This window comes from Vicugna pacos, chromosome 7, assembly GCF_048564905.1.
Source record: "Vicugna pacos chromosome 7, VicPac4, whole genome shotgun sequence".
NCBI lineage: Eukaryota > Metazoa > Chordata > Mammalia > Artiodactyla > Camelidae > Vicugna > Vicugna pacos.
The window spans coordinates 68,339,729-68,366,891 of NC_132993.1; the positions used below are offsets into that span (position 1 = coordinate 68,339,729).

The 27,163-nt window shown below is 35.8% G+C and overlaps 1 protein-coding gene across 3 annotated transcripts in view; it reads left to right on the top strand.

Annotated features, from left to right (window-relative positions):
• SEMA3D (semaphorin 3D) overlaps positions 1–27,163 on the top strand; it is a 178,581-nt gene that overhangs the window by 102,910 nt on the left and 48,508 nt on the right. For all 3 annotated transcript variants that reach the window (XM_031679711.2, XM_072965104.1, XM_072965105.1), the window contains exons 6-9: positions 1,840–1,959; positions 7,317–7,410; positions 11,174–11,302; positions 21,917–22,059. In XM_031679711.2, the coding sequence (XP_031535571.1) occupies positions 1,840–1,959; positions 7,317–7,410; positions 11,174–11,302; positions 21,917–22,059 (486 nt within the window). The remainder of the gene's footprint in view (positions 1–1,839; positions 1,960–7,316; positions 7,411–11,173; positions 11,303–21,916; positions 22,060–27,163) is intronic.

Here is a 27,163-nt window from a genome sequence, read left to right on the forward strand (position 1 = left end):
GGACGCAAAGCTAGTTCCCTCTGGTGCCTTTGTGCAAATAGAAAATAAATTTTCTTTATCAGATACCTTGATGGAAGGGTGGGAAACATAATGTGATTTTGTTAAACAAGATAATCTGCCAGGAAATTGTCTCAATGAATATAAAATTTTCCTTTCTTAGGAGTCTACATACAATAATTCTATGAGAACATATACTAAACAGATGAAAATACTTAGGGAAATAAAGATGTCTGCAGGGTGATTTGCACATCCTTAGATATGACTTTTTTTTTTTTCCAGCATACAACCTAAGTAGCCATACACAGCAGCTCTCCTCCTATTAAGAGAATGCTGACTCTTCCTACCTGATAAAGAAACATCCTTCCCTTGCATGGCTAATTCAGAGACTGATGCTGTCCTTTCACATACTCTTAAACAACTGCTTGGTTTATAAGGAAGCAGAAGGCAGAAGAGTCAAAAAGTCAGTTCTGTAGTAGAATGTGCAGGTTTTATTCCCCGGAATCTACAAATTCTTGAGATGTAAAATTACTAGGCTGGCTGGACGAAGGAAGAACTAGGTACAAAGAACTCCGTACCCTAGATATGCAGACACAGCTATTCATTCTAACATCAGCCCCTGGGATATTGATAGTTTGTATAGTCAAAATCAGTATAAGTCATACATGATTATTAAATGTTATTTAATTAAATCCACATAATAACCATCATCCTATCAGCTACCTGTCTGCCTTTTAAAATTTTTTAGTTTTAAAAACCACCCTACTGGTTAGGTTATTGTCTTTTTTATTTTTATTTTGTTAGTATTTTTGTCCAGTCGACCCTAACAACAACAGTGACCTGATGGATGAGAGACCCATGGCCACTCATGCAGAGAGAAGCTGGACTTTCTCTGTGAATCCCAGAGGTTTCTCCTTCAGAGACATTTGCTTGTCTCCTGGGTAGTGTTAATGTAAAATAAAAGTATGCCACTGCCTAGTGTTTTCTCAGGCTTCTTTGGGCCCAGGAATCATGAAGCCATGGTTAAGAAATAGTTTCCAATAGTTTATGTAAAGATAAGGAACGACTTACTGGAGGTGAATTGATAATAATATGCAATAACAAGAGTGATGACTCTGAAAAACTGAGTCATTATTTTACAAGTAGCTGGGGGATAGAAACTAATTAAGTTATAAAGACAGTAAGTTGTAAAGAAATATTTTTAGGCCTAAGCATTTGCAAAAGAGGTGGACGTAAAAATGTCTTAAAATTTTGACTTGGTGTAAAAAAATATTTTATGAAAAAAGCAGAAGAGAGTCCTGGAATAAGCAGGAATTAAGCTAAGTCTTAAAGGGGCTGTAACACTGAATATAAATGGTAATAAAGTGGCAGCGCATTCTGGAAAATAAGAATGGAATAATATATAGGAATACACATCTGTGTCCAGTGTTTTTGTTCAGTGTGGCTGAGACAGTTGGAGTTGAAAACAGCAGGATCTATATGGAATAGACATTGGGAACATCGGAACATGGTGGATTGGTTGTCTAGGTACCTCATATTCCGTTTATATTCATTCTCGAAGCCCGACAGAATCCTACAATAGAGATATGCATTCTAGCACTCCAATCAGTTCAAAACCTTAAAGCTTCAAAAAGCTTCAAAGGTACTCTTTTAAGCCAAAGTTTCTAATTTGTTTTGTTTTGCTTCCTTTACTAACTCAAGTGCTTATACATTACTCATAAAACTATTTTATTTTTGCTCTTATATTTGATGATTTATCTACTTGAAAAAACAGGTGGTATGAATGATTATCTTTCAGATACCTGAGTTGTTTGCTAATGCTTTTATTTTTATGCCCAACAGACTGAATGTGCAAATTTCATCCGAGTACTTCAACCCTATAACAAAACTCATGTTTACGTGTGTGGAACTGGAGCATTTCATCCCATATGTGGATATATTGATCTTGGAGTCTACAAGGAGGTAATATAATAAAACAGCATGAAAACAATTTACTGTAGTAATTTGTAACTTAATGCCTATGACTTAAATTAGACAGATTTGAATAACAAGATTGAATCGTATTCTGTATGAACTGAGTAAGAATTTATGTTCATGTTCTCAATCACTTTATGGATTGCCATTTTGGTTATATACTTTATCTACCTAGTAAAAATTTGTTCTATTGAAAGTGTTTTATATGTTTACCTGGGGGAAGGTGGGTAGGAAGGGATAAATTGGGAGTTCAATATTTGCAGATACTAACTACTATACATAAAATAGGTAAATAACTGGTTTCCTCTGTATAGCACAGGGAACTATATTCAGTATTTTGCAGTAACCTGTAATGAAAAAGATTATGAAAACAAATATATGTGTGTATATGTATGACAGAAACATGCTGTGCACTAGAAATTGACACAGCATTTGTAAATTGACTACTTCAATAGAAAAAGAAAAGAAGTTTTTAATGAGATGATGAAAATTAATAGTGTAAAACATTGAAAGTGCTTTTTTTCTAGCCTCTATGTGTGGTTTTAGTTTCTCTTCGGTTTCCTTGATAACTAGATCTATTTAGTATGTTGCTGTTGATAAAAATTTATTTTCCCTAAGACTTTACAATAGAATTATATCTTATAAATTTATTTTCCCATCTAACAAAGTTGACCTGTTACATATATTTACAATAGTAGACATTAAGTATAGGTAATTTTAATGATTTTCTTAAAATTGTATAGATAGTCATTAGCACACTGGACTCTTTATTTCTGCCAGACCAAATTGACCTAGTGGAAATAAAGGATGTATTACTTACGAGTGATGTGTTCCAGCTATCAGTGAGCATTTCAATAGAAGAGGAACATGCAGGTTGGAATAATTCCATCAATAACTAATATGTTAGAATGCTTTCTTTGTCTCATGGATGGTGCCAGGCACTTTACATGGATTGTCTCTTTGGAATTTCACAGGACCCTTAATGAAGTTGGTACCTTTATAACCCCCAGTTTGCAAGTTAATAAAAATTGAGTCACAGTGGAATGAAATAACAGGCCTAAGATCACCTAACTAAAAAATGGTCTAGCAAGGAATTGAAACAAAGGAGTCTATCTCTAGAGCAAGCTTGCCCAACTGAGCTTTAGAATATGTTTTCTAAATCGTTTCTTTGTGTGGGTTGACGGGTTACACTGTCATCCTTATGTTTATGTATATACTTCTTATGAATAACCACATGTATTTGCAGGATAATCGGCTGCCTGTTTGAAAGTAGAGGCTGGGCTCATGGAACAGGTTTCTTTACATTGATTTAACTGATTCTTGCAGAGATCAAACCCACAACTGTGGCTGCATAAATTTTTCTCTCTAACCAACTTTTCTAACCAGCCTTTTCTAAACCAACTTTTGATGGTTTGAAAGTAAAGCAACCCTGATAGCTGAATCTCTGAACCACTAGGAGACTTGGCAACTTGAATCCATCATTCTTTGTTGCTGGTGTAATGTTCTCTCGCCTAGCTTTGATGAAGGGTAATATATAACAGTGGCTCATAGCGTAGGGTATAATTATATGAGATAGCCCCACAGCTTGGATCTGTTTTGAGGCTGGAGGCTAAAGGCCAAACCCCCAACCTACTGAGGGATGCAAATAGTGTTCTTTAACTCCTAAAAGTCACAAGTGCTGAAAGGGAACATAGAAGGAGCTAATTTCTTAGTTTGAGACTGTCAGAGAGCCCCGGGACAGTCAAATTTACAAGTTCTGTGAACAAGAGAATTATGAGTGAACAGGAGTATTGAGCCTTGTGGGTTTTCCACTAGTCAGGAGTGCAGGTCATTGTACGGTAGCCCTGCTTGAAGACTTAACTTTTAAAATGGTCTGTTAGTCCCAGGATTTGCTGTCCTTTCAGGGGGAAGGCACTTCCATTTTCAAATAGATAAGGTTGCTCCTAAGGTAGCTGAGAAGAGAGAACAGCAACAGATAAAAGGAACAGAGGAAGTACAGGCAATTTACAATGTTGTGTCAATTTCTGGTGTACAGCACAATGCTTCAATCGTACATGAATACACTTGAATAAAAAAAATTCAAAAAGAAAATTCACCTTTTAAAAAAAGGGACAGAGGAGAGAACTGTGGGAAGTCCTTTTTCTGGGGACCACTGTTGTGTGTCTGGAGCAGTGAGAAGGAAGAGGAAACAGCTAAAATGAATCCTGGATTTCTATCTTTGGCAGTGAGTTGGAGAGTGGTGTTATTTATTGAGGTGAGAATAGTAACCGATTTGTGGGGGAAATGGTGAGTTAGTTTTGTACGTTCTGCATTTGAGGAATGTTCTGTAGGTCATGCCAAGTGGGCAGTTGGATCCCGATTTCAGAACAGAAGTCAGGGTTGTTGTCAACAACTAAGAGTTTGAACATGGGGAGCCAGAGTTTGAATTATGGCCCCGGTCCTTTTACCAGCTCCATGGTCTTCTGCATAAACTTTCTAAGCTTCAGTTTATTCAGCCAAATTATGATAATAAGAGTAACTCACAGTTATTTTGAGTATAAAGTAAGAAAATGATTGCATGGTCTTTGGCATAGGACTTGTTCCATTTTGGTCACTTAATACTCAGCCATATTAGGCAACAGGAACCCAGAAAGGTAAAGAGGCAAATATTTCAAAAGTATGTGTGTAAACTTTATTTTAAAATAATGTCTGCAGGGGGAGGGTAGAGCTCATTGGTAAAGTACGTGTTTAGCATGCACAAGGTCCTGGGTTCAATCCCCAGGACCTCCACTGAAACATAAATAAATACAAATAAATAAGCCTAATTAAATAACTTAAAAAAAGAAACCTAATTACCTCCCCCTAAATTTTTTTTAAAAATAAATAAAAATAAACAGAATTTATAAAATTACCGCCACCCTCAAAAATTAAAAAAAAAAATCTGTAATCTGTCTGTCTATTCTGCAATACTGGGAGTGCCTGATACTGTTAAAAATTAGACTGGAAGTATGTTCTTTACTCTGGAATCTCCCTTCTGCTGCTGTACATCTCAATAAATATTAATAATATTAATAATAACTTGGCCTAGTTGAGATGATTAAATGTTTCCTATTCGTATCCCTTCAACAGTATTTCTTGCTGTGCAGTTTAGATGGGTACTTTTTGCATAATTAATTAGGCTTAAGGAATTTAGTGGGAAAAATCTTCTAAAATTGAAGTTGTCTCAAAAGTTGGAGTGTAACTTAATTCAGTCAGTTTATCTCAGGAAGTCCATTTAATCAACCATTATTTTCTACATCATTTTCCTGTTGGTGCCCTTGACTGTGGCTCAAGGAAACTTGCTTTCCTTCTATCTCCTTTCTCCAGGAGATTATAAAGGAGACCTTGTCCTTTGTCTCCACAAATACCAATTTTATGGGCTTATCTTGAGAATTTAACGAAATGTTGCATTTTGACAACAGACGTCTGTACAATTAGAAAGGTTTATCTAGGACTTTGCATCAACTATGACATTCTCCCCGATATTTTCTTTTCTTTTCTTTTCTTTTTTTTTTAGCTTTTCACTATAGTCTTCTGGCACACCAGAGTTCAGTTTACTTTTTCCCTTTACAACCTCCCATTATAGACTTTAGAGTCAACAGTTCTGTTTGACCTATGGCGAATTATGTGCCCTTAATGATATTTAAACATACTTAAGAGCCGTGATCTGTAGGTATTTTTTCCTGACATATCTCTAGCCGCATCCACAGTTAGGAAACATGCCCTAAATGTGCTCTCACTGGACGTTTTTCATCCCTAGGTGCCACGATCACAACTTGTCGTTAGTTGACCTGTTCTGACTAAACATACTTGAGCTTGATCATGTTGCATGGTCATGGTGAGCCTCTAAATTAATTTCAACACATTTTTAAATCCATGAGTTTGAAATCCTGAGACTAGATTAGTTAAAAGCATGAACTTCAACAGCCCTCAGTTCAAGCTACTGCTTTGCCTCTTTCTAGCTAAGTGATGGTGAACAAGATAACCCCTTGTATTCTCAGTATTGCTCTTGTAAAGCTGAAATTCTTAAAGTAGCTACACCTTTAGGTTTATGGTGAAGCTTCAGTGAGACAATGGAAATGAAGTCCCTGGCCCATGCTTAGTTGGCATTAACTGTTAAGTACCATTTCTCTTAGTATGAAAGTGCATTTATGGTGGTTTCATCAGTGTATCCTTCTGTCAAAATTCATCAGGTTGTACATCTGAAACAGGTGTAGTTTTCTGCACAGAAATTATACCACACTAAAGTTGTTTAAAAAAAATAAAGTGCATTTATTGAAAACCATGAAATAATAATTGTTAATTGTGCTACTTTTTAATAAGGCAGTAGTTCCTATTGGTCCTGTTAAAAAGGAAAAGATCTGAAATGACACATAATACAATAATAATAGTCCAAATGATCCAATTTCCTCTATCCCTTTTGCTTCACTGCTTGATTTCTAGGGAAGTGGCACTGAATGGTCCCTTATAATTACATGTGTGCTCTGATACAAGTGTAGATTTGCTCTCTAGAGAGAATGTCTGAAATGCTGAATTTCTCTAACTAGTGCATGTGAGGGGTGAGTCATCTGTCTTTTCGCTGGATAGTAGTGTTGTCCTTGTTATGAAACACTCAAGCTCATAGGGCCATATTAATTATACATTCATATTTTTCTTGGAAAGTTCAACTTAAGCTGTTTATTTTTCCTGAATATTAAAAGTCTGCCAATGCCATTCTGTCTGTGGCCACTATTATAAAAATAGATGTTTCAGCCAAAATAACTATGTGGCTTTAATGTACGCAGTGTTTTCATAATAGTGAAAATACTACAACAGGATTTTTTTTTTTTTGCCCACATGTATCAACAGCTCTGAAAATGAACCGCCCTCCTGCCTTACGTAATTTGGTATCGTTGCAGATGCTTAGGTAGCTAGACCATCGTAGTTGTGAAAATATAAGTGTTATGGTAAATTTATTTCTTCAGTGGGGAAATTGGCTTATTAGGCTCAGTAAATGAGTTGTTAGGCTTAAGAAATATGAGTACTTGATGGTGACTTTGGATTATGATAGTGGGCCAGGCTGAAGGAATTGATGAGTATATGACTACTTCTGACTGAAAAATTCATTCATGATTATCATGACTACCTTGGGCCAACAGAGACCAAAACATGGGAGTCTTGCCAGAAATAATATTTGTGGAAGAGTTAAGGAGCACAGCACGATGCACATGCTATATGCTCAGTTTTTCTTGAATCAATGAGTTAGAGTTTAGTTTTTATCTCCTATGTTCTTGCTGATTCTTGTATTTTTAAAAAAATCTCACTGACGTTAATATTTCTCCTAACAGGAAGTTATTTTCAAACTGGACACACATAATCTGGAGTCTGGCCGTCTGAAATGTCCTTTTGATCCTCAACAACCTTTCGCTTCCGTAATGACAGGTAAGGTCAGCTACCGACAGTTCTTGCTTCGAGGTGTTTAAGGAACGTGTAGATGAAACCACATTTTCTGAATGTGTTAAAGGTTGTTTTAGATTAATCTTCCACTGGCTGTTTGTTTGTAGTCTTTTAGTGTCAAGTCTCTCTACTCTTAGCATCCTTATCCATAAACTGAGGCTCCAGGAATCCTGAACGTCTGCACAGTTACCCTTTAAATGCACTTCTGATTGCATTGTTTTTAGTGCAAACCACACACACTCGTTCGATCTATAATTTTACATTTAGGTGTCTCCAATTTTCTTACGTTTCACTATGACCCTGTTTGGTTCACTGTAGAAGTTAAGTTTGGCAATTCCTTAAACATAATATGTTATAAAATATGTTGAAGATTTGACTGGGAGGATTAATAAGAAGACATAAGTAGATAAATTCATAGGAGAAGTATTAGAATTGTAGAATACAGATCATAGAATGTTATAACACCTTTCCCCCCAAGTTCACCCTAACCTTATTATATTAATGGAAATGGGAAATTTTTGCTAGCACATTCAGTCTCCTCTCGCTTTGTGTACATCTTCAGTTCTCTGATGGGAGGACTATCCTGTTTAAAGAAGGCAGTACTGTCTGGTCCGAAGTCTTTTCTGAGGAATGTCAGCATGACCTTTGAATTTCACCCATTATAAGGACTCCTTTTGTCTTGGTTTGGTTCATGACTTCAGTCTTTTTTTTTTTTTTTAACTTGTCCATCAAATGTTTGAATAGATGATAAGAGTGAAGCACCATGACATTTTGATTTTCGTTTAGTGAGAACTAGTGATCTTCCTTTGAAGTGAGTGTGTGTGTGTTTGTGTGTTTTGAAAAATATATGACCCATGTTCAGTGATTATCTGCAGAAAATGAGATTGATGATTTCTGGTTCTGATCTGTCAAGTGGAGTTGACACACCCTTAATAAAAAACAACAGATTGTAGGTATTGGTGACCCCTCTTAGGAGTCCTTAAGTAATTGAAATACAAAGAAGACAGTTTTAAAGCCTGGCTATACAGAACCAATTTTTATGTTGAAATACACCATTTTTTTCTGACAAAATACTTAAATATTTGCAATTCTGTGTTTCAAATTAATGGTGTGTTTCCTTTAGTCTCTTTTTAAACCATTATTTATTTATGTATTTATTTTACAATATCATATTTTTTAAATTGAAGTATAGTTGATGTACAATATTATATGTTACAGGTATGCAATATAGTGATTCACAAATTTTTAAAGGTTATATTCCATTTATAGTTATTATAAAATATTGGCTCTAGTCCCCATGTTGTACAGTACATCCTTGTAGTTTATTTTATACCTGATAGTTTGTACCTCTTAATCCTCCACCTCCATCTTGCCCTTCCTCCTCCCCTTTCCCCACTGGTAACCACTGGTTCCTTCTCCACATCTGTGAGTCTGTGTCTTTTCTGTTATATTCACTAGTTTGTTGTATTTTTTTAGATTCCACATGTAAGTGGTATCTTGCAGTATTTTTCTTCCTCTGTCTGACTTACTTCACTTAGCATAATGCCCTCCAAGTCCATCCATGCTGTACACCAGAAACCAATTCTAAATCAACTGTACTTCAATTAAAAAGCAAGCAAACACTCCATTTAAAATATGGGCAGAAGAACTGAACAGACATTTTTCCAAAAGAGGAAATGCAGCTGGCCAACAGGAACATGAAAAGTGGCTCAACATCAGTTATATCAGGGGAATACAAATCAAAGCTACAATGAGATATCATCTCACACCTGTCAGAATGGCCATCATCAAAAAGGACACAAATAACCAATGTTGGCAAGGATATAGAGAAAATGTAACCCCTGTGCACTGTTGTTGAACGTAAATTGGTGCAGCCACTATGGAAAACAGTATGGAGGTTTCTCAGAAACCTAAAAATAGAGCCACCATATGGCCAGCAGTTGTACTCCTGAGCACATATCCGAGAAAAACAAAAACATTAATTCAGAAAGATACTTACCCCCTGCTATTAACAGCAACATTATTTATAATAGCCAAGATATGGATGCATCCTAAGTGCACATCAATAGATGAATGGATAAAGAAGATGTAGCGTATATATGTAATGGAATACAACTCACCCATAAAAAAGAAGAATATTTTGCCACTTGTGGCTCTTCGTTCAATTTTTTTTCACTTCAAAAACCAGAATTTTATAACTGGCATAAACATTTCCATCACATCAAAAACAACAAAATACCTAGAAATAAGATTAACCAACGAGATTACCTATACTCTGAAAACTGTAAAATATTGTTTCCTTTACTCTTACTGAACTTTCTTCATAATGTCTTTATTGATGTTGTTATTTTTGTGGTTCTGTTTTTAAAAATGTGCCCCACAATGAAATCTTACTTTCCACTAGATATATTTAAGAGATAGAATCAGTACCATATCTACATTTACTTTACATAACTGGATTTCTCTCTTTTATGTGTCTGTGTGTGTGTTTTTCCCCTCTTTGGAAGTTGACTATTGTCATTAGTATTGAAGTTGGTGGTCTCAAATAGTTCGATAAAAGCCTTATTAAGATGGATATAATCAGAGGATTTTTAAAGTATCTGCATCACTTATACAAAGGCAGCATTTTAAAGATAAGTTTCTGAGAAAAATCGAATTTTAGTGATAAAACACTGTCTGTAGTTGTTTTTACATTTAGGCATTTAGAAAGATCTAAATACTCTGTAGAGATTAGCTATTTTTTATTTTAGTCTATTATGTGTAGCCCAAAGTAGTTGGCTATAAAGATTTCCTGAAATAGAGGCTTTGCTCTCAAAGGGGTAATACGTTCTCCTGCCACACACCACCCCCCACAGCAGTGTGCTAACCAGCATCAGGGAACACGGACCACCGCGCCCCCCTTTTCCTCCCTCCATCCTTTCCCTCCCCGCTCTCTCCCTCTGTCTTTTCTTCCTCTCTTCCTTTTTATCTTCCACTCCTTCCCCTTTTCCTGCTCCTTCGCTTCCTCCTCAGTCTTCTCACCCTCCTTCCCCTTCTCTGCCTCTTTCTGCCTCTCTCACCCCCTTTCCCCTCTCCTCTCCTCCCCTTTTTGTCTCTGGTAAAACATGGATATTCACTTTACATAAATAACAGAACAAACTAGTTTGGTATGCAGGAATGGCAACATCCTCCCCTTTTCAGAAATTCCTGTTTATCAGAACTATTAGAGACATGATTAGCTACAAGGAATGCACCATGTTCTAATTACAAAGCATGACTTCAGTGCTGAAAGCTCCCTTTCAGCAGAGGTTAGGCAGAGAAAAGTTGTGGTCACTGAGGTTGTGGCGGTTAAGTAAATACTAATTACACAATTCATTCCTCATGATGGCGTTTGCTTTTTTAATATGTTTTTGTGTTACTACAGAGAGGAAGTCCTAATTACAATATATCCTTGAATTATTTGTAGAGAGAAGGGTAAGAAGAAGAGCGGTTTCATAATGGAAGCTAAATGCATGTGCAGCTATTAAGTCAGAAGACTGTGTGGCCTTTTTTTAGGTTCATGTTTCTGGCATCAGCTTCCCAGAGTTCACTGAATTATCTTTTCTTAACTCAGTAAATTTTTCAAAACCTGAAAGGGAAATTTATGCAATGATATATTCTGATCTTAAGCAATAAACATCTCTGGTTTCAGGCTGTGAAATGAGTATATTGTAAATCGTGTCTGCTGGTAAACTCTTAGAAGCCCTGTGCACTCTCTTCTTCCTGGCAGATGAGTACCTGTACTCTGGAACAGCTTCTGATTTCCTTGGCAAGGATACTGCGTTCACACGGTCCCTTGGGCCTACTCACGACCACCATTACATCAGAACGGACATCTCCGAGCACCACTGGCTCAATGGTTAGTGGCTTTCACACTTTGGATCGTTTTGCCGTTGCTTTTGGGCGGTTAAGAAACTCATCATCGTTCATTCAGATGTGTTTGGGGATAAGTGATTTCGCTCAATGTATAAAATACATTTGAAATAATTCCTCACTATGTTAGACAAGGTCTCCAAAACCTGTTGCGTATGTAATCGTAGTAGCTGACAGTTACTGAACACGTGCTTTGACCTTGACACTGTTCTGTGCTCTAATTGACTTTCTAAAATATTCACAATGACATAATACGAGGGAGGTATTATTATGTTGTGCTTTTTAAAGGTGAATAAGCTGACGTTGAGAGAAGTGGAGTCATTTGGTCAAGGCCTAACAAGTGGTCGGAGCAGAGCTGGGGTTCAAGCTGGCAGTCTTTGTCCTGCAGTCTGTGTTTTAATGACTAAGCCAAGTACTGCCTGTGAGCATATAGAAAGGGGTTAGATTGTAATGTTCGCTTCTTTGGTTTAAAAATAATTGATGTTTGGGTTAAAACATGTCCCTCCAACATTTTAAGCATATTGATATTGATATCAGTTTGTCTGATAACTTTTGTGTTTAGGGGTCATGCAGTATTCAGGTTTTCAACAACAGTAAAAAAGACCTCCTAAATGAATTGATTTCATTCAAGGAATAATGGAAGGCTTTTTTTCTTTCTTTCTTTCTTTCTTTCTTTCTTTCTGTTCCCCCACTGCTTTACAACAGGTCAGGTTTTACCATGATTTTCTAAAGTTTTCTAATTAACAGGACTTTATTTCACCACATGGTAGAATAACATAACACTGTGATTGAAGCAGGCCCACAGCGTTTCTCATTCCCACGATAAATATTGGGTTTTAGTGGAGGAGGCCTGGGTAGAGATTTCTTAGGGGCTATCTCTCTGTCTCTTGGTATCATTCAAACAGTGACAACATAAACAAAAGGGGAAAACACCTTTAAAACATTTCTTTAGTCAAAACCTCCAGATCCATTTGTTTACACAACAATGTGATCACTGTTGACCAAAAGGGAACCCTGTTAATAGAGTAAACAAATGTAGAATATCCCCAACTAAGTCATTACCATTCATTGCTTAACCCTGCAAGGCAGGACCACCTTCTAGAACATTGTGAGGTTTTTGTGCCCATAACTTGGTTTGCATGTGACTCCATAGATTTTACCAGTAAAAAAGCTTAGTTATCTTTTAGGTCACAAGATGTATGTATGGCTTCAAAAATGAAATATAAGTTGTATTTCCTAGTGTTGGGATGACAAATATCATCATATTGCCACCTATTTAAGAGATTGTTCAGTTTTTTTCTTACCTGTGTCATGTCCATAAAGTAGAACAGTAAATGTGGGAAGTGTTTACTAACCTATTCTTTGCCTAGCATGCTATTCTTAGTGCTGGATGAAGAGAATTACAAAATAGGAAGCCTTTGTGTTGATTTAACAGTCTCTCTCTCTTGCTCTCTTTTTTTTTATTGAAGTATAGTCAGCTTACAGTGTTGTGTCAGTTTCTGGCGTACAGCACAATGTGGCATACTGAATGCTGTTCTACCCACTGGGCCTGCCGAGATTATAGGGGAGAGTTTCTGACCTTATGGATGATGAATGTCTGGAGCCTGAGAAGAGAGTGGGAGATGGGCCTGGAAAGCTGTAAATATTTTTCTGAAACCAGTGGGAAGTTATCTGTAATTTAATTCTTTTTTTTTGTCCTTTTTTTTTTAAATATAATTGACATAAAACATTATACTAGTTTCAGGTGTACAACATAATGATTCAATATTTACATATATTGCAAAATGATCACCACAAGAAATCTAGTCAACATCCATCACCACACAGTTACAGATTTTTTTTTTCCTTGTAATGAGAACTTTTAAGATTTACTCTCTTCGCAACTTTCAAATATGCAACATGGTGTTATTAGTTATAGTCACCATGATGTACATTACATCCCCATGACTTATTTATTTTATAACTGACAATTTGTACCTTTGGACCCCCTTTATTAATTCCCTAATCTTAATCAGAGAATCAGATCTTTGATTTTTGTAAAGGTAACTGATGGTAGGTAGCATGAATGGAAGTCTAGGGAGGATGACGATGGAGGGAGAAGGGGCCATGGCACAAAAATAGGAAAATGAGAATTGGACCGGAACAAAGGACAAGGCAGTGGAGGTAGACATGAGAATACACAGAAATAAATATTTGAAGTGAAATATACTTGTTTGGGAATAGAAGAATCCAAGGATGTGAGGGAGAATTCCAGGGAAGATTTTGGACACTGGGAAAACTTTGCAGTTAAAGAAGTCAGTACAAAGGAAGAAATTGAAGGTGGGAGAAAGGATACACAGTAGAAGAAATCTCAGTGGATTGAATGCAGGCAAATAATGAAGAATTAGAACTAACATTTATGGTTGTAGGACGTTCGAGGCAGATTGCTTAGCGGTTAAGAGTCAGAGGGCTGTATAACCTAGTTTGCCCTGCACATATCCAGTTTTCCCCTGCTATTCTTTAACTCTCAGAAGTGCCTCAGTTGAGACAAAAATTACAGCTCTGTTTCTTTGGAACTTAATTTCCTAGGTTTAAGTCCTGACTATTCACTTACTTGTGACCTTGGCCAAACCTTTCTGTGTGCCTTTAAATTCTTTATCTGAAAATCTGGCATAATAATACTGTCTGTTCACAGGTTGTTATAAGAATTACATCATGTAGGGAAGTCTGATGAAAGACAATCTTGAAAGCAGTTTAGTGTCAATATTATCATCACCATCATTATCATTATTCTTACAGGTGAGACAGGGGGCCGGTGGGACTAAAATCCTGGATGCTCTGAATCTGACATCTTCTTAGCATGTTTAAGTGCTGACTGCCCTTTCCTTCTTTCTCTCTCTACTTCATAATTCTGTGAGCTCATCCATTCTAATAGTTTCAACTGTTTTTGTGCACTACTGTTTCCTAAAACTGCATTTCCAACCTTTTCCTGTAACAAAGTGCCCTTAAAAATATTTATTTGAATGTCTTACATTTTCATCTCAGATCAAACAAAAGAGACCAGTTGTTTAATATGGGAATAAAGATATCTAAGCCTTAGCCTTGATTGTGCCACTAAAGTGCTTTGAGATTTATACACATTACTTAGTGATCCTTTGCTTGAGGTTCTTGAAATAGATATAGATATATTTAAGACTGATTGCATTTAAAATCTAAAATCCTGTAAGTTTAACTTAAAGTTATCTTCTTTTCTCTTTTTAACCTACCCTTCAATACTGGTTTCCTGATTTTTATCTATGTTAACTTTAACTTCATCCAGTTACCTTGAAGTTATCTTTAATTTCTTCCTCTCCTTTATCTCCTGTTATCTCATCTATCACTAAGAGCCTTTACTTCCTTCTGACCTTGTTCTTACTATGGCTGCTACCTTTCTTTAGGTCTGCATCACCTTAGCTCTGCTTTGTTGCTACTGTTCTGTTTGTTAATTCATTTCCCTGTCTCTGGTCTCTTCTGCTTCAAATTTATTTTATATAGCATCTTTAGCCCCTGTATTAGACGTATCTTTTTTTTTTTTAGTGGTATAATCTAGAGAGAATTACTATTTTCACTTTACAGTTGGAGATAGATTAGAAAGATAAATAGTTCATGGTTAGACAGTTATTGGAATGAGATTGAAATTCAGGGATATCTCTCTAGCTCTGGACACTATCCTTTCCATTGTGTGATATAGTCCATCAACCTAAATTCTGCTCTTTTGACTGCATATCCTCTGCTCTTACAGCCTCACTACAAACAGGGTTCACATCTCCACACCGTGTTGGGTAACAGCAGACTGAGGCTGTGTGGGTGGTTGCTGGAGACCAGGGCAGGTGGAGAAAGTGTGATTGGGTAAGCAATGGCTGGCTGTCGTTAGGGTAGATGTGAACATCAGGTTGCACCTTTGCTGAGGACAGGCTGCCCAGAATCAGAAGAGCACTATGCTTCAGGAGACCATTCAGTTAGGAGCTTCTTGGTCCATGGAAACTAGGGCAAAGCTCGGGAGAAATTATAGAAACTATATGATATTCTTAAAATGAGGAAGTCTCTGACATGCTAAGGCAAACGATTGACTTTCTTTCTGTTCTCCATTCTGAGAAGTGGCCATTTTCCAAATATAGTCAGCCTAGGGTCCAAAAAATAGGGGTCAAAGGGGTCATCTTGCTAGTGTCAGGAATGTGGGGGAACAAAAAGCAATGATTGTTAAAGGAGCTGTGGTGATAATTAGGAAGGTTGGACATTATCTTATTCAACCCTATATTCTACAAATTGAGACTCAGTATGAAGGAAGTGTATGTTTAGGTCTCCTAACCGCCAGGCCCATCCTCCTATTACAATAGCAAACTTCTGGCAAGGGTAGCATATTGTGTCTCCTGAATCTGGGAGCTTGACTGCCATTTTGGTGGCAGTTACGGGGATAAAGGCTCTTTTTCTTCCTCAAACTGGAACTGGCACAGCACAGTTACAGATACAGGCTACTTGCTCTAAAGCTACACCGTCCAGTCTGGTAGACACTGGGCACATGTGGCTATTCAATTAAAATTAAGTAAACTTAAAATTTAGTTTCTTAGTCACACTAGTCGTATTTCAAGTGCTCAGTAGCCAAGTGGGCTAGAGGATACCTTATTGGGCAGCACAGATACAAAACATCTCCACCATCACAGAAATTTCTATTGGACAGCACTGGTCTAAAGTGTACTTACTAATTATGTACAATAGCTCACAGTCACATCATGAAACACATGTGTAAATTTTCTCTACAATTCCTTTAGCATGTAGATGTGGAAATCACTCCCAGGATCTTTACAGTTATTGCCAGGTTGAAAGAACTGACAGATATTTGATATTTCAAATAATGGAGTCCATGTCTAATTACTTTCTCCTGTATATTATTACATCATTGTATTACTTATTTGTGGTTAGACAGTTTGAGAATTTTTTTTTCTGCTAAATTTTGCTTTCTGTACTTTTATTTTTAGGTTAAAAATGTACCTTTACATGTCGGTGATGAACTAAACTCCTATAAACTGATATTATGTTTAGATTAAGTGAAATACTAAAGTTTAATGTAATTGAGTATTTAACTCTTAAGATGCAGATTTTAAATAATTAACCTTTTAAAAATATGATTCTACAGGAATCTTTCATAAGCTCATTTTTATCACTGAAAGACTGAGGGAGTTTAAAATTCTTGACGCTTGTATATATGCAGTATTTTGTCCTTTGCTCTGCCTAGAATTAACCAAAGTGAGATCAACTAGTCTCTTCAGTTACCAGTCCAAGAATCCTGGTCAAAATTTCTGGAGGACTTTGTCTAATCCAATGCCAAAAAACATAAGAAGTACGAATCCTGACTCCTTTGAGAAGCTAATCCATCTATTAAATACCACACTCCCAGGAGGATGAAAAATTGCAAAGATGAAGTCCTGTGGGCAGTTCTAGATGAAGACTGAGATGGTTCCACAGATCAGGAAATGGGAATATGGATACCAGGCAGAGAGGTTACTCTAACACAGTTGAGTTTTTATGAGAATTTTAGGATTAAACTAGGAAGTAAGACCATTTGGAAAATGAAAACAAACAATGACGCCTCAGATGCATATGTTTTTGTTTTCTTTCCTGGAGTAGATGAGAACTTTTGTTTTAAATTTTCATTTTTAACATGTGGAGGCAGTTTCCATTTGAAAATGTCTTTTGGAATACTGTTGTCTATAAATTCTTCTTCCAGATAAAAGGATAGCATCTTTCAAAAGTATTAGGAAAAAGAAATTACAAGAAGAAATAAAGTAAGGAACTCACTGAGTATTAAGCCATGGTGTAGGTGTGCTCATCTGGGTGAAAAGAGCTTCATAAGGAGAAATGAAAGTGACGCACATTTCAGATTATGTGGATTTATGCCATTTTCATTTGGCAAGGATTCTTGGTGTCATGTTAAAATTTCATTTGTGAAAATGCACGATTTCAAACTCCATCCCTATTAGGGCATGTGTTTCAAATGCCAAAGGGGGAAGATGCACTATAATAAAGCCCAGGTGTCTATTGGTATGATTCTAAATTATTTAATTGAACTATGCGTGTCATACACTGATGGAATGATATCTATTTTTACCCAAACTTGGCAGCAAGTCAGGAAGGAGTTTCTATCACAAAATACTAACATTAGTGTTCTAAAACACAGGACCTCAGTTGAATCTGCAAGAAAGGAAACTCTATTCTTGAAAGATGTAGTTATTTTTAGCTCATAAGTATATTTATTATTTAAATCACAGAATAGAGTACTGTTGGATACTAACTAGTTTTTCATAATTAGATTTCTTAACATAATAAATATTGGGCCTAAACACTTCCAGTATTTAATTTTCTTACAGGACTTCAAAATAGTTTTCTTATAGTACTTGGAAAAGATCCAGCAATTAAAAGAGCGTCCAGTAAAAGCAACAGTCGTTGACTAAACACAACAAGACCATTTATGTTGTATATTAGTTGAAAGTTAAAAGAAATTTAACTTGGAAAATGATCTACTCTCTTTTCCCTCATTGATATTGTTATGAAGTTCCTGGAATGTGGACTGGTGTCATACTCTAACTTTTGAACTTTTCAAATGACAATATCTGGCAACAATACCTGGATAATGTTTTGTGTAGCCAAGGTGGGTTGTGCTGTATATTTCTACAATAGGAGAATTTGAATTACCATTTATGCTTGTACTCCTCTTAGACAGTGTACATTGTGCTCTGCTGTAGAGTTGTGTTTCTCATGTTGAACTCTGTCAACAAGAGACCACAAAGCAGCTCAGCTTGTGACTACTTCTCCCTTCTGTGTGTCTGAGAAAAGCTTTCCTTTTACCTATAATGATTTTCTGTTTCCAATCATTAGGATCTCATTTTCTCTCTAAAGAGAGAAGACTGTGCAAATTTTGTAACACTATGTTATTTTTAAATGTATAAGTTCAACTCAATCATTAAGTAGTTGTGATAGGATGCTAAAATTACAAGAATCAGCATGCTGCATGGATAACTTCTACTTAAATTATATTTAAGGGCTATGATAAATTCTACTTGTGTAATTTCCATTTTAAGCTCACATATTTGTTGAGATAAAACAAGCCAGTTGTATTCGTATAATTTCTGTATACTTTATGTTTTATCCCTTTTTTGTCCCCCTCTAATTATTGAACTTGTATTTATTATCAGTCTTTACTCCTCCTATCCATCTTTTTTTTTTTTTAATTGACGTATAGTCAGTTACAATGTGTCAGTTTCTGGTTTACAGCATAATGTCCCAGTCAGATATACTTAATATTCATTTTCATATTCTTTTTTATTAAAGGTTATTACAAGATAGTGAATATAACTCCCTGTGCTATACAGAAGAAATTTGTTTTTTTATCTATTTTTATATATAGTAGTTGATTTTTGCAAATCTAGAACTTCTAAATTTATCACTTCCCACCTTCTTTCCCCCAGTAACCATAAAATTGTTTACTATGTCTGCGAGTCTGTTTCTGGTTTGTAGATGAGTTCATTAGTGTCTTCTTTTTTCTTCTTTTAGATGCCACATATAAGTGATATCATATGCTATTTTTCTTTCTCTTTCTGGCTTACTTCACTTAGAATGACAATCTCTAGGTCCATCCATGTTGCTGCAAATGGCATTATTCTTTTTATGGCTGAGTAGTATTCCATTATATACGTATACCACAACTTCTTTATCCAGTCATCTGTAGATGGATGTTTAGGTTGCTTCCATGCCTTGGCTATTGTAAATAGTGCTGCTATGAACACTGGGGTGCACGTATCTTTCCGAAGTAGAGTTCCCTCTGGTTATATGTCCAGGAATGGGATTGCTCGATCATATGGTAAGTCTATTTTCAGCTTTTTGAGGAATCTCCATGCTGTTTTCCATAACGGTGGCCCCTGCATTACTGACCAAGAGTTAACAAGTCCTATCTGTGTCCTTTTTCCATGTATAAAATGATATTCTATGGCAGTGACTCTTAAACTTAGATTCTTGTAAGAATCACTATGAGGTTTTATTTATTTATTTTTATTTACATATTTTAAAAATGCACATGCCAGTGCAGCTGGAGATTTGCATTCAGGTTGATGGCATTGAATTTAGGCATCTGTAAATTCAAAAAAGTTCTGTAGATTATTAATGCCTTCTCTGCATCCCTGGGAACCCACAGTTTGTTGTCTTTTTTCTCTACTCATTGTTGCAATCTCCTTTCAAGTCATTGGAAGCATCAAGACTGGGCCTTCTTCTTAGCCATATCTTGGCCATATATTAATATTTTCTTAATCCAGATTGTAATTGGTTTGAAGTGAAGAGTTGGTTTTTATTCATTTTTGTGTTATTTGATCCTAGCTGTTTTTCTTGTTCTAAGTGCCTTAAATGTAATTAAATATATTTTTTGTTTTCATAAATTTGCTGAGATCCTAATGCTACATTTGTAGGAAGATTTGTTTCCACATTTTTTCTTTTTTACAAAAACATGATATATTTAAATAAAAAAATTAGAAGTATGAATTTATACTTTTCTTAGGGATTCAACACTAAGTGTTTGCGATTCATCAATAATTTTAAAAAGGGACTGGAGAGGAAAAAAAAAACTCAAAATCTTGAGTAGAATTGTTAATGGACCTTGCTAACAAGATTAATTAGAAAAGAAAATTTTAAAAATCTTACATGATTTTCTAAAATTGAATTTTTATATACTTTAGGACCATATCAAAGTGAGATTATCAGAAGCATGAAAATCCATTGGAGTTCTAAGTTACAGGGAAAGGACAGGGGAATAATACAGAACAAAAGGGAGAAAGTTCATGAATATATTTCCCCCCTCTCTTTTCCTCTTAAGGATTCCCATTTAAACAGAGAAGAGGCTGGTTGGGAGACCCAGGTTTGACCCAGAGAGGCTGGGATGATAACAACTGAACTACTCATCACTTGGAATCAACTATTAACTGTTGTCTGTTGAAGGAGTCTATTGTGAAGTCTGGTTTATTGGGATGTTGACCAAGTGTTGTACATTTGCAGGGGAATGGTTTTCAATCCAGCCTGGGGTACCTGGCAATCAAGGCCCTGGGCAAAACGCTAAAGAAAGCAACGTTAATTTTTTTTTTTTAACATCCTACGTATTAGACTTATTTATTTTCGGGGAAACTTTTTGTCTTCTCTTATTTCCTGCTTCTGCTTCCTAAGCACTGCTACGGACACTTTCTTCCAGGCATCTTGTATTTCCTACTTAATTTAAGTTCTTCGTTCTTCAGTAACCTCTCTTGATCTTCCTTGCTTTAATCAAAAGGATTATTTCTGAACTAGTATTACCCAATTACAGATCTGCTACCTGGTTAACTCCCAGTTATGTAAAATTAAGACTTAAAATGCCAAATACTTTTTAAGCAAGGCATTAGTAACCCAAACTGATTAGTAATTTTTGCAATGCAAAGCAGTTTATTGTATTGCTATTATTTTTTTTAAATTTTTTATTGATTCATAATCATTTTACAGTGTTGTGTCAAATTCCAGTGTTCAGCACAATTTTTCAGTCATTCATGGACATATACACACTCATTGTCACATTTTTTTCTCTGTGATTTATCATAACATTTTGTGTATATTTCCCTGTGCTATACAGTGTAATCTTGTTTATCTATTCTACAATTTTGAAATCCCATGTATTGCTATTATTTTTTCACTTAATATGACATCTTTCTATGTTAGTGCATTTAGAACTGCTTTATTTTTTAGAAACTACATTATTCTTACATTTGTATGGTTGTAATTGTATGCTCAATTTTCCATCATTCTCTAGTGTGCGATAATTATTATCATCCCAATCATTTTAATAATAAATAACACTTATTAAACCCTTATTATGTGTCAGGCATTACCAGTAGTAAGTGCTTGGCACATACTAATTCACTTGGTTATCATATCAGCTATCCTACTAGGTAGATGATGTTGGTAGCCTTATGTTAAGTATGAGAAAATTGAGGCATAGAGAAGATAAATAATTTGACTAAGGTCACCCTTCCAGTAAATGGCAGAGATAAGACTATAAACGTGGAAAGAGTGTCTTCAAAGCCCGCATTGGAGTTGACCCAGTTATTATTGATAGTTTCAGTTTGTTTTCACTTTGACAGTTATACAAATAACATCATAATATATCAAAATTTGGGATATGTTTATAGTTTTTCCTAAGCTATTCATAATAGACATTGTGGTTAAAAAGCAGTGACTCCAATTATAAAAAAAGGAAAATACAAACTCAGGATCTCCATGTTTGAAAGGACTTTCTGTGTTTCTGTGTCATTTAGTTGAATTGTAACAATTGTGAATCTCAGCCAGTCGTGTTCTCACCTTAGCTCTGGAGTTCCTAAACAACTTGTTCAGACCCTTTGCATGCTAATACATGTTTCTCCTTTGTGTTATGTTTATGTGTGTATATGTCTCATTTTCCACATTCCATTCATTTTTTTAAAAATTCCACTGCTAATTGTTTTATATACAAAAGACACCAGTGCTATGGTGGCTGAATTATTTCAGTGTTTTAACATATAGTTTCTTTTCTTCCAAACAGGAGCGAAATTTATTGGAACTTTTCCCATTCCAGACACTTATAATCCAGATGATGATAAAATATATTTCTTCTTTCGTGAATCATCTCAAGAAAGCAGTACTTCTGATAAGACCATCCTTTCTCGAGTTGGAAGAGTTTGTAAGGCAAGATACATTTATTTTACTCAAGGCATATATATATATATATATATATATATATATATATATGAATAACTAACCATGTAATGTTGAAGTCAATGTTCATTATTTTTAAGTGGTAGAATAAATTCATATTATCTTGCTTATATAGTTTTTGAGATCAAAAAGTAAAAAGAAGGATTAAGAATTTTCCAATATTGCAAATTGTTTTTTCTGCTCCTGAACTGTTCCCCACGTTTGAGGTAGATCTCTTTGGCAGTTTGCTCATTTTTATCAGTGGACTCTCCCTCTGCCAGTTTTACTGTTCCCAGTAAGATCACTGCATTGTCCTGATCCATGGAAGTTAAAATGTTTAGATCATCTTATTTTGAAATTGAAAGTAAGTTAATATACTCACTTAAACACTAACAATCATATTCCATATTTTTATCATAACACATCACATGTAAAATTATGTATCTTCACATGGATCAAATAAATTGGAAATATGGTCATAGGCTTTCTATAAAAATATCTTCTAGAGCATTCATCTAGATTAGGTTCTGAGAGAATAATGGGATAAGGAGGAAGAAAACAAATAAACCAAAATGAAAAACATTTATTTTAAAGAACACTGCAATTTGTTTTTTAATATTGACATTTTGTGGAAATTACAGGAAAACAGAAACATAAGAAATACTTCCATTTTGTGCCATCAAAATTCTCATTTGAATGAATACAAGCTGTATAGAGTAAAAATGCTACTGGACTCATATTTTTCTGTATATTCTTTTTTGAGTTGGGCTTATCTTAACTGAAATCATTTTTCTTAAATAACCAGACACCTTCAGCATACACTCAGTTATTAAGAAGAAGAGCTGTTAAGTTAATAAATACTCTCAGCAGGAAGCTTTCTTTGTGGTCTTGTACAAACTTTTCATTTTCTTCCATCTGAACCTATCACTTTTTTGTCTCAATCTGTGCCCCCAGGCTTTTGAACACTTCCAGGGAGAGAAATACAAACCATCTTTGCACTTAAAAGTCCTAATGAAAACATGGCTTTTGAATGAGATCAAACTTGTGAGGGCAGATCATTCTTTACCTAGTGTCTTAGTCAGTAATGCTGTCTTCCCGCTGATCCCTCCCCCCACCCCGGGGACAGCTTCTCTGAAAAGCATCCTCATTCTTTCAGAGTCTAAGAATCCATAGTCATTTCTCTTGAAGCCTCTTGCCTAGAGATGAATGGCCTTGCTTAGAGGAGTTGTAGTGTGTTAGTGTACTGAAGCATGCCTTATAGCAACAGCTCCCCGGCCCTGGAAAGCTGTGCTGTGGATTGACATCATTTGTATAAATGAACCACGTTAAATGTGTCATAAGGGATTTACAGTCAATTAAGTGTGTTTTAAGAGTCATCTTGTGATGAGCCCATTTAACAAACATGGGTTTTGTGAACCAGTTCAATACTTACTTCTTGATTGGTCTAATCCATTTGATAGAAATTCATTTATCACAAAGTAATATTTTTACCCTCGCTTTAAATACACTGAAAGTTAATTTTAGAGGTGGAGAAATGTATTAATGAAAAATTTAGTTGCCCCATTTTAAAATTTTTCTATTAAAAACATAATCTGGACTTTAAGTAATCAGTCATGGGATATCTTGTTTCAACTGTGAACAAACTCCTATAGAACTGGAAAAAACAGAGAATTGCAGGACGTGCGTCTTTTCACCACAAAAAAAACCTCTGAGGCCACACAGCAAGATTTTGTCATGCTATTGTGTTTGGATAAAAAGCTAACAAATTGTGAGATCAAATAAGGACTTGTGATGGATGGTTTTCCTTAAAAAAAAAGGTGTGATAGAGGTTCTTCTTACCTTAGCGTGTCTTTTTACTTAACCGCTGTCTTCGGTTAACACCCTCTTCAGAATCTCCCACTACACATATGATCCATTGGTCAAATGTTTACAGTATTTGTTTCTAAATGCATCTTTGTAATTTCTTAATTGCAGCATGCCTTGCCCACATCTCTAACTTTACTTAATAATTTAGGATTGAAGCGTGGTAAAAACTGAACACTCCTACGTGAAGGTTTCACTGACAAGATCAGAAATGACTTTAAATCTTTTATAAAATATGTATGCCCTGCAAAACAGTAACAAGTTGAATTTTTAAAAAAAGAGCTATTCAGCATCATCATTGTTGCTATTATACGTTATTTTAACATAAAAATATTCTTCTGCCATTTTGGGGAACACACTTATCCCTCCCTGTTGTTTCATTTTTTTTTACCCCCATGGGGTTATTATAATATTATTTTTCTATTTTCAACAAATACTAACAGAACATACATCTATGCTATGAAGCAAAAAGAGTTCAGTAGATATAAGGAAAGAGCTAAGAAGGAAGAGCACATGTTAGAGAGAATTCATGGAATAACGGCGTACACTCCACTGAGTTCACAGAGCCTCTCAGTAACAGGAGGGTCCTTTCTGCTGTTTGTTCCACCAGGATATTTCCACAGAACCTACTCATTGGAAATATTCTGGTTTTGTTGTTCTTGCTATTATTGTTATTTATTTTTTTCATTTTTAGCTGATAAACTTCAGCACAATGAAAACCTGTTGACAATTTAAGAGTTCCCTACCTCTTCGGCTACTAAAACTAAAGTTGTTTTATTGACCTGTCAATGATATTAGACTAATATATAGTGATTGGCAAGGAAGAGGTTTTGGCAATAGGCAAAAATTACACAAAAAAGTACAAAGAATTGTTTACAGGATAAGGGTGACTCTTTTCAATTTTGTAACCCATTTCTTCATTATCGTATCATTTCATTATTTCAACAACAACATGAAGTATAAGTTCTGTGCAAAGTGTAGTCCAGTAGACACTGAGTGAGAAGTAATCCACTGTCCCTTTTCTTAAAACCTCACAATACAGTGAGGGTGATAGAGATAGAAACAAGTAATCCCAGTATAATATGGTAGAGGTTGGACTGAGAACTTGACACATTCAATGATGCTCAAAAACTGAGTCCTACAGGAGGAGGAGGAGGAGGACTACCCCAAGGACGGGAAAGGAGCACAGGCAGTGCAGGCAGCATTGTGGCAGAGTGTATTTTGTTAACGAAACAGAAACGTGGTTGTAAATGGAATTCGAGGGGTGATGGGGAGAATGTTATTTCAGACTGGAGTGGTAAGTTGGAAGACAGACAGTATTATTTTCATGTTAAGGAGTTTCAGCTCTATCCTGTAGACAATGACAAGTTACGAATGTTTTTAGGAAGAGAAGTGCTTTGATTGGTAGATATATTTAGCAATTACTTGAGGAATGCATCTGGACTGAGAAGTATTCATGACTGGGAGACCTGTAAGGTAGTTTCCTAAAGAAAGCAGGAATGAAGAGTTGTAGGTAAGTTCAAGAGATATTTCTAAGATGAGGTTTACATGTAGATTTCTAAAAGGTTCTTAATTTATTACCATTTTGTTCTTCATTGCTTAGTGTAGACAAGTGATGTCCAACAGAACTTTCTACGATGATGGGGACATTCTATTTCTGCACCCTCCAGTATAGTAGTCATGTGGCTGTTAGTGTGGATGTATGACTAGTATGATTAGGAACAGAATTTTTAATGTTATTTAATGCTAATTAATTGTAATTTAAGTAACCTCATGTGGCTAGTGGCTACAGTATAATTACAGACTACCAAAACATTCAATTACTTAACACATTTATCAGTAACCAACCCTGTGCATGACACTGCTAAACAGTAAGTCTTACAGAAGTTAAAAAAAAGTCATACCTGTACTCAGGGGACTTATGACCTAGTGGATGATACATGCATTAAACAAGAAAGCACACAGGTTAATACATAAATGGAAAGTGTGAGAAGTGCTGTAATGGAAAGATCACAAGGTGCCATTAGGAAAAATAGGTGGGCTTTAGAAAGGATATGGAAGGTCTCTCTGAGATGGTGACTTTTGAACCAGATGATTAAAATGATTAGGAAATTCTAGGGCAAAGGTGACAAGGATGGGGAAGAATATTCCAGGTAGAAGGAAAAGCATGTGTGAAATCTCAGAGGTGAAGGAAAGCATCTAAGGAATTAAAGGAGGTTTACTGGGACTGGAGCATAACAAATAGGTGGAAATGCAGGATGGTGATTGTTTCCTTTTAAAGCATGCATGAAATGTCAGCCGTCTTCAGGAGTCCTATCTTCCCTGTTCATAGTCAGGACTAAGTGATAGTGCAGATACTGACTCCACGATGTAGAGGAATGGCTGCAACAAGTTCCTGTCCTATGAGATCCTCCCTGCATTTTAATCTCCCTTATCCTATGCCAGAGACCTCGAGACTAGCTCTGTAGACAAAAGACTCATATGTTCTTAGTAATTGTGGTTTCCAGAAGATAAGACAGAGATGAGGAAAATGTACAAAGGGAGACATTCTGATATTTCAGATAAGAAACACCAAAAAAAGTTGATGGGCATAATTGTGTATTTGGACATGTTGAATTTCATGTGGTTCTGGGATATGCTGCCATAATAACCAGTTGAAAGTATAAACCTGAGACTCAGTAGTGTCTGGACTAAGGATTGTGGAAATCACTGGTGTATCGGTGGTTCTTAAAATTATGGAAATGCCTGCAATTCCCCAGAAGATTTGTAGTACAAGATCAAAGGGCAAGGACAGAATCCCGAGGGACAGTGATGTTTAAGATAAAGAAGAGGAAAGGGTCCATGACGGCAATTGAGAAGAAATAGTTTGATAGCAGGTGGAGAACTGGACGAGAGTATTGTCACAAATCAAGGATAAAAACTGTTTCTAGAAGAAAGCAGGTGCCAGTAATGTCACACACCAAAGGAAGTCAGGTAAGATTATGACTAAAAAAATCAGGTATTAGATTTGGCCGTAAGGATATCATCAATATCTTTTGCGCAAATGATATGAATATTCAACTTGAAATCAGACCTAAGCTTACGTCTCTGTTCTGCTGCTTTCTGGCTCAGTTTCTTAACATAGAAAATGAGGACGGCCATCTCTTTCATGAGTATTTTATGAAGCAAATGAGAGGCTTAAGAGATCCTATAAATTTGGATGTGACAGATACTGAGGAAAGTGCTGGTAAAA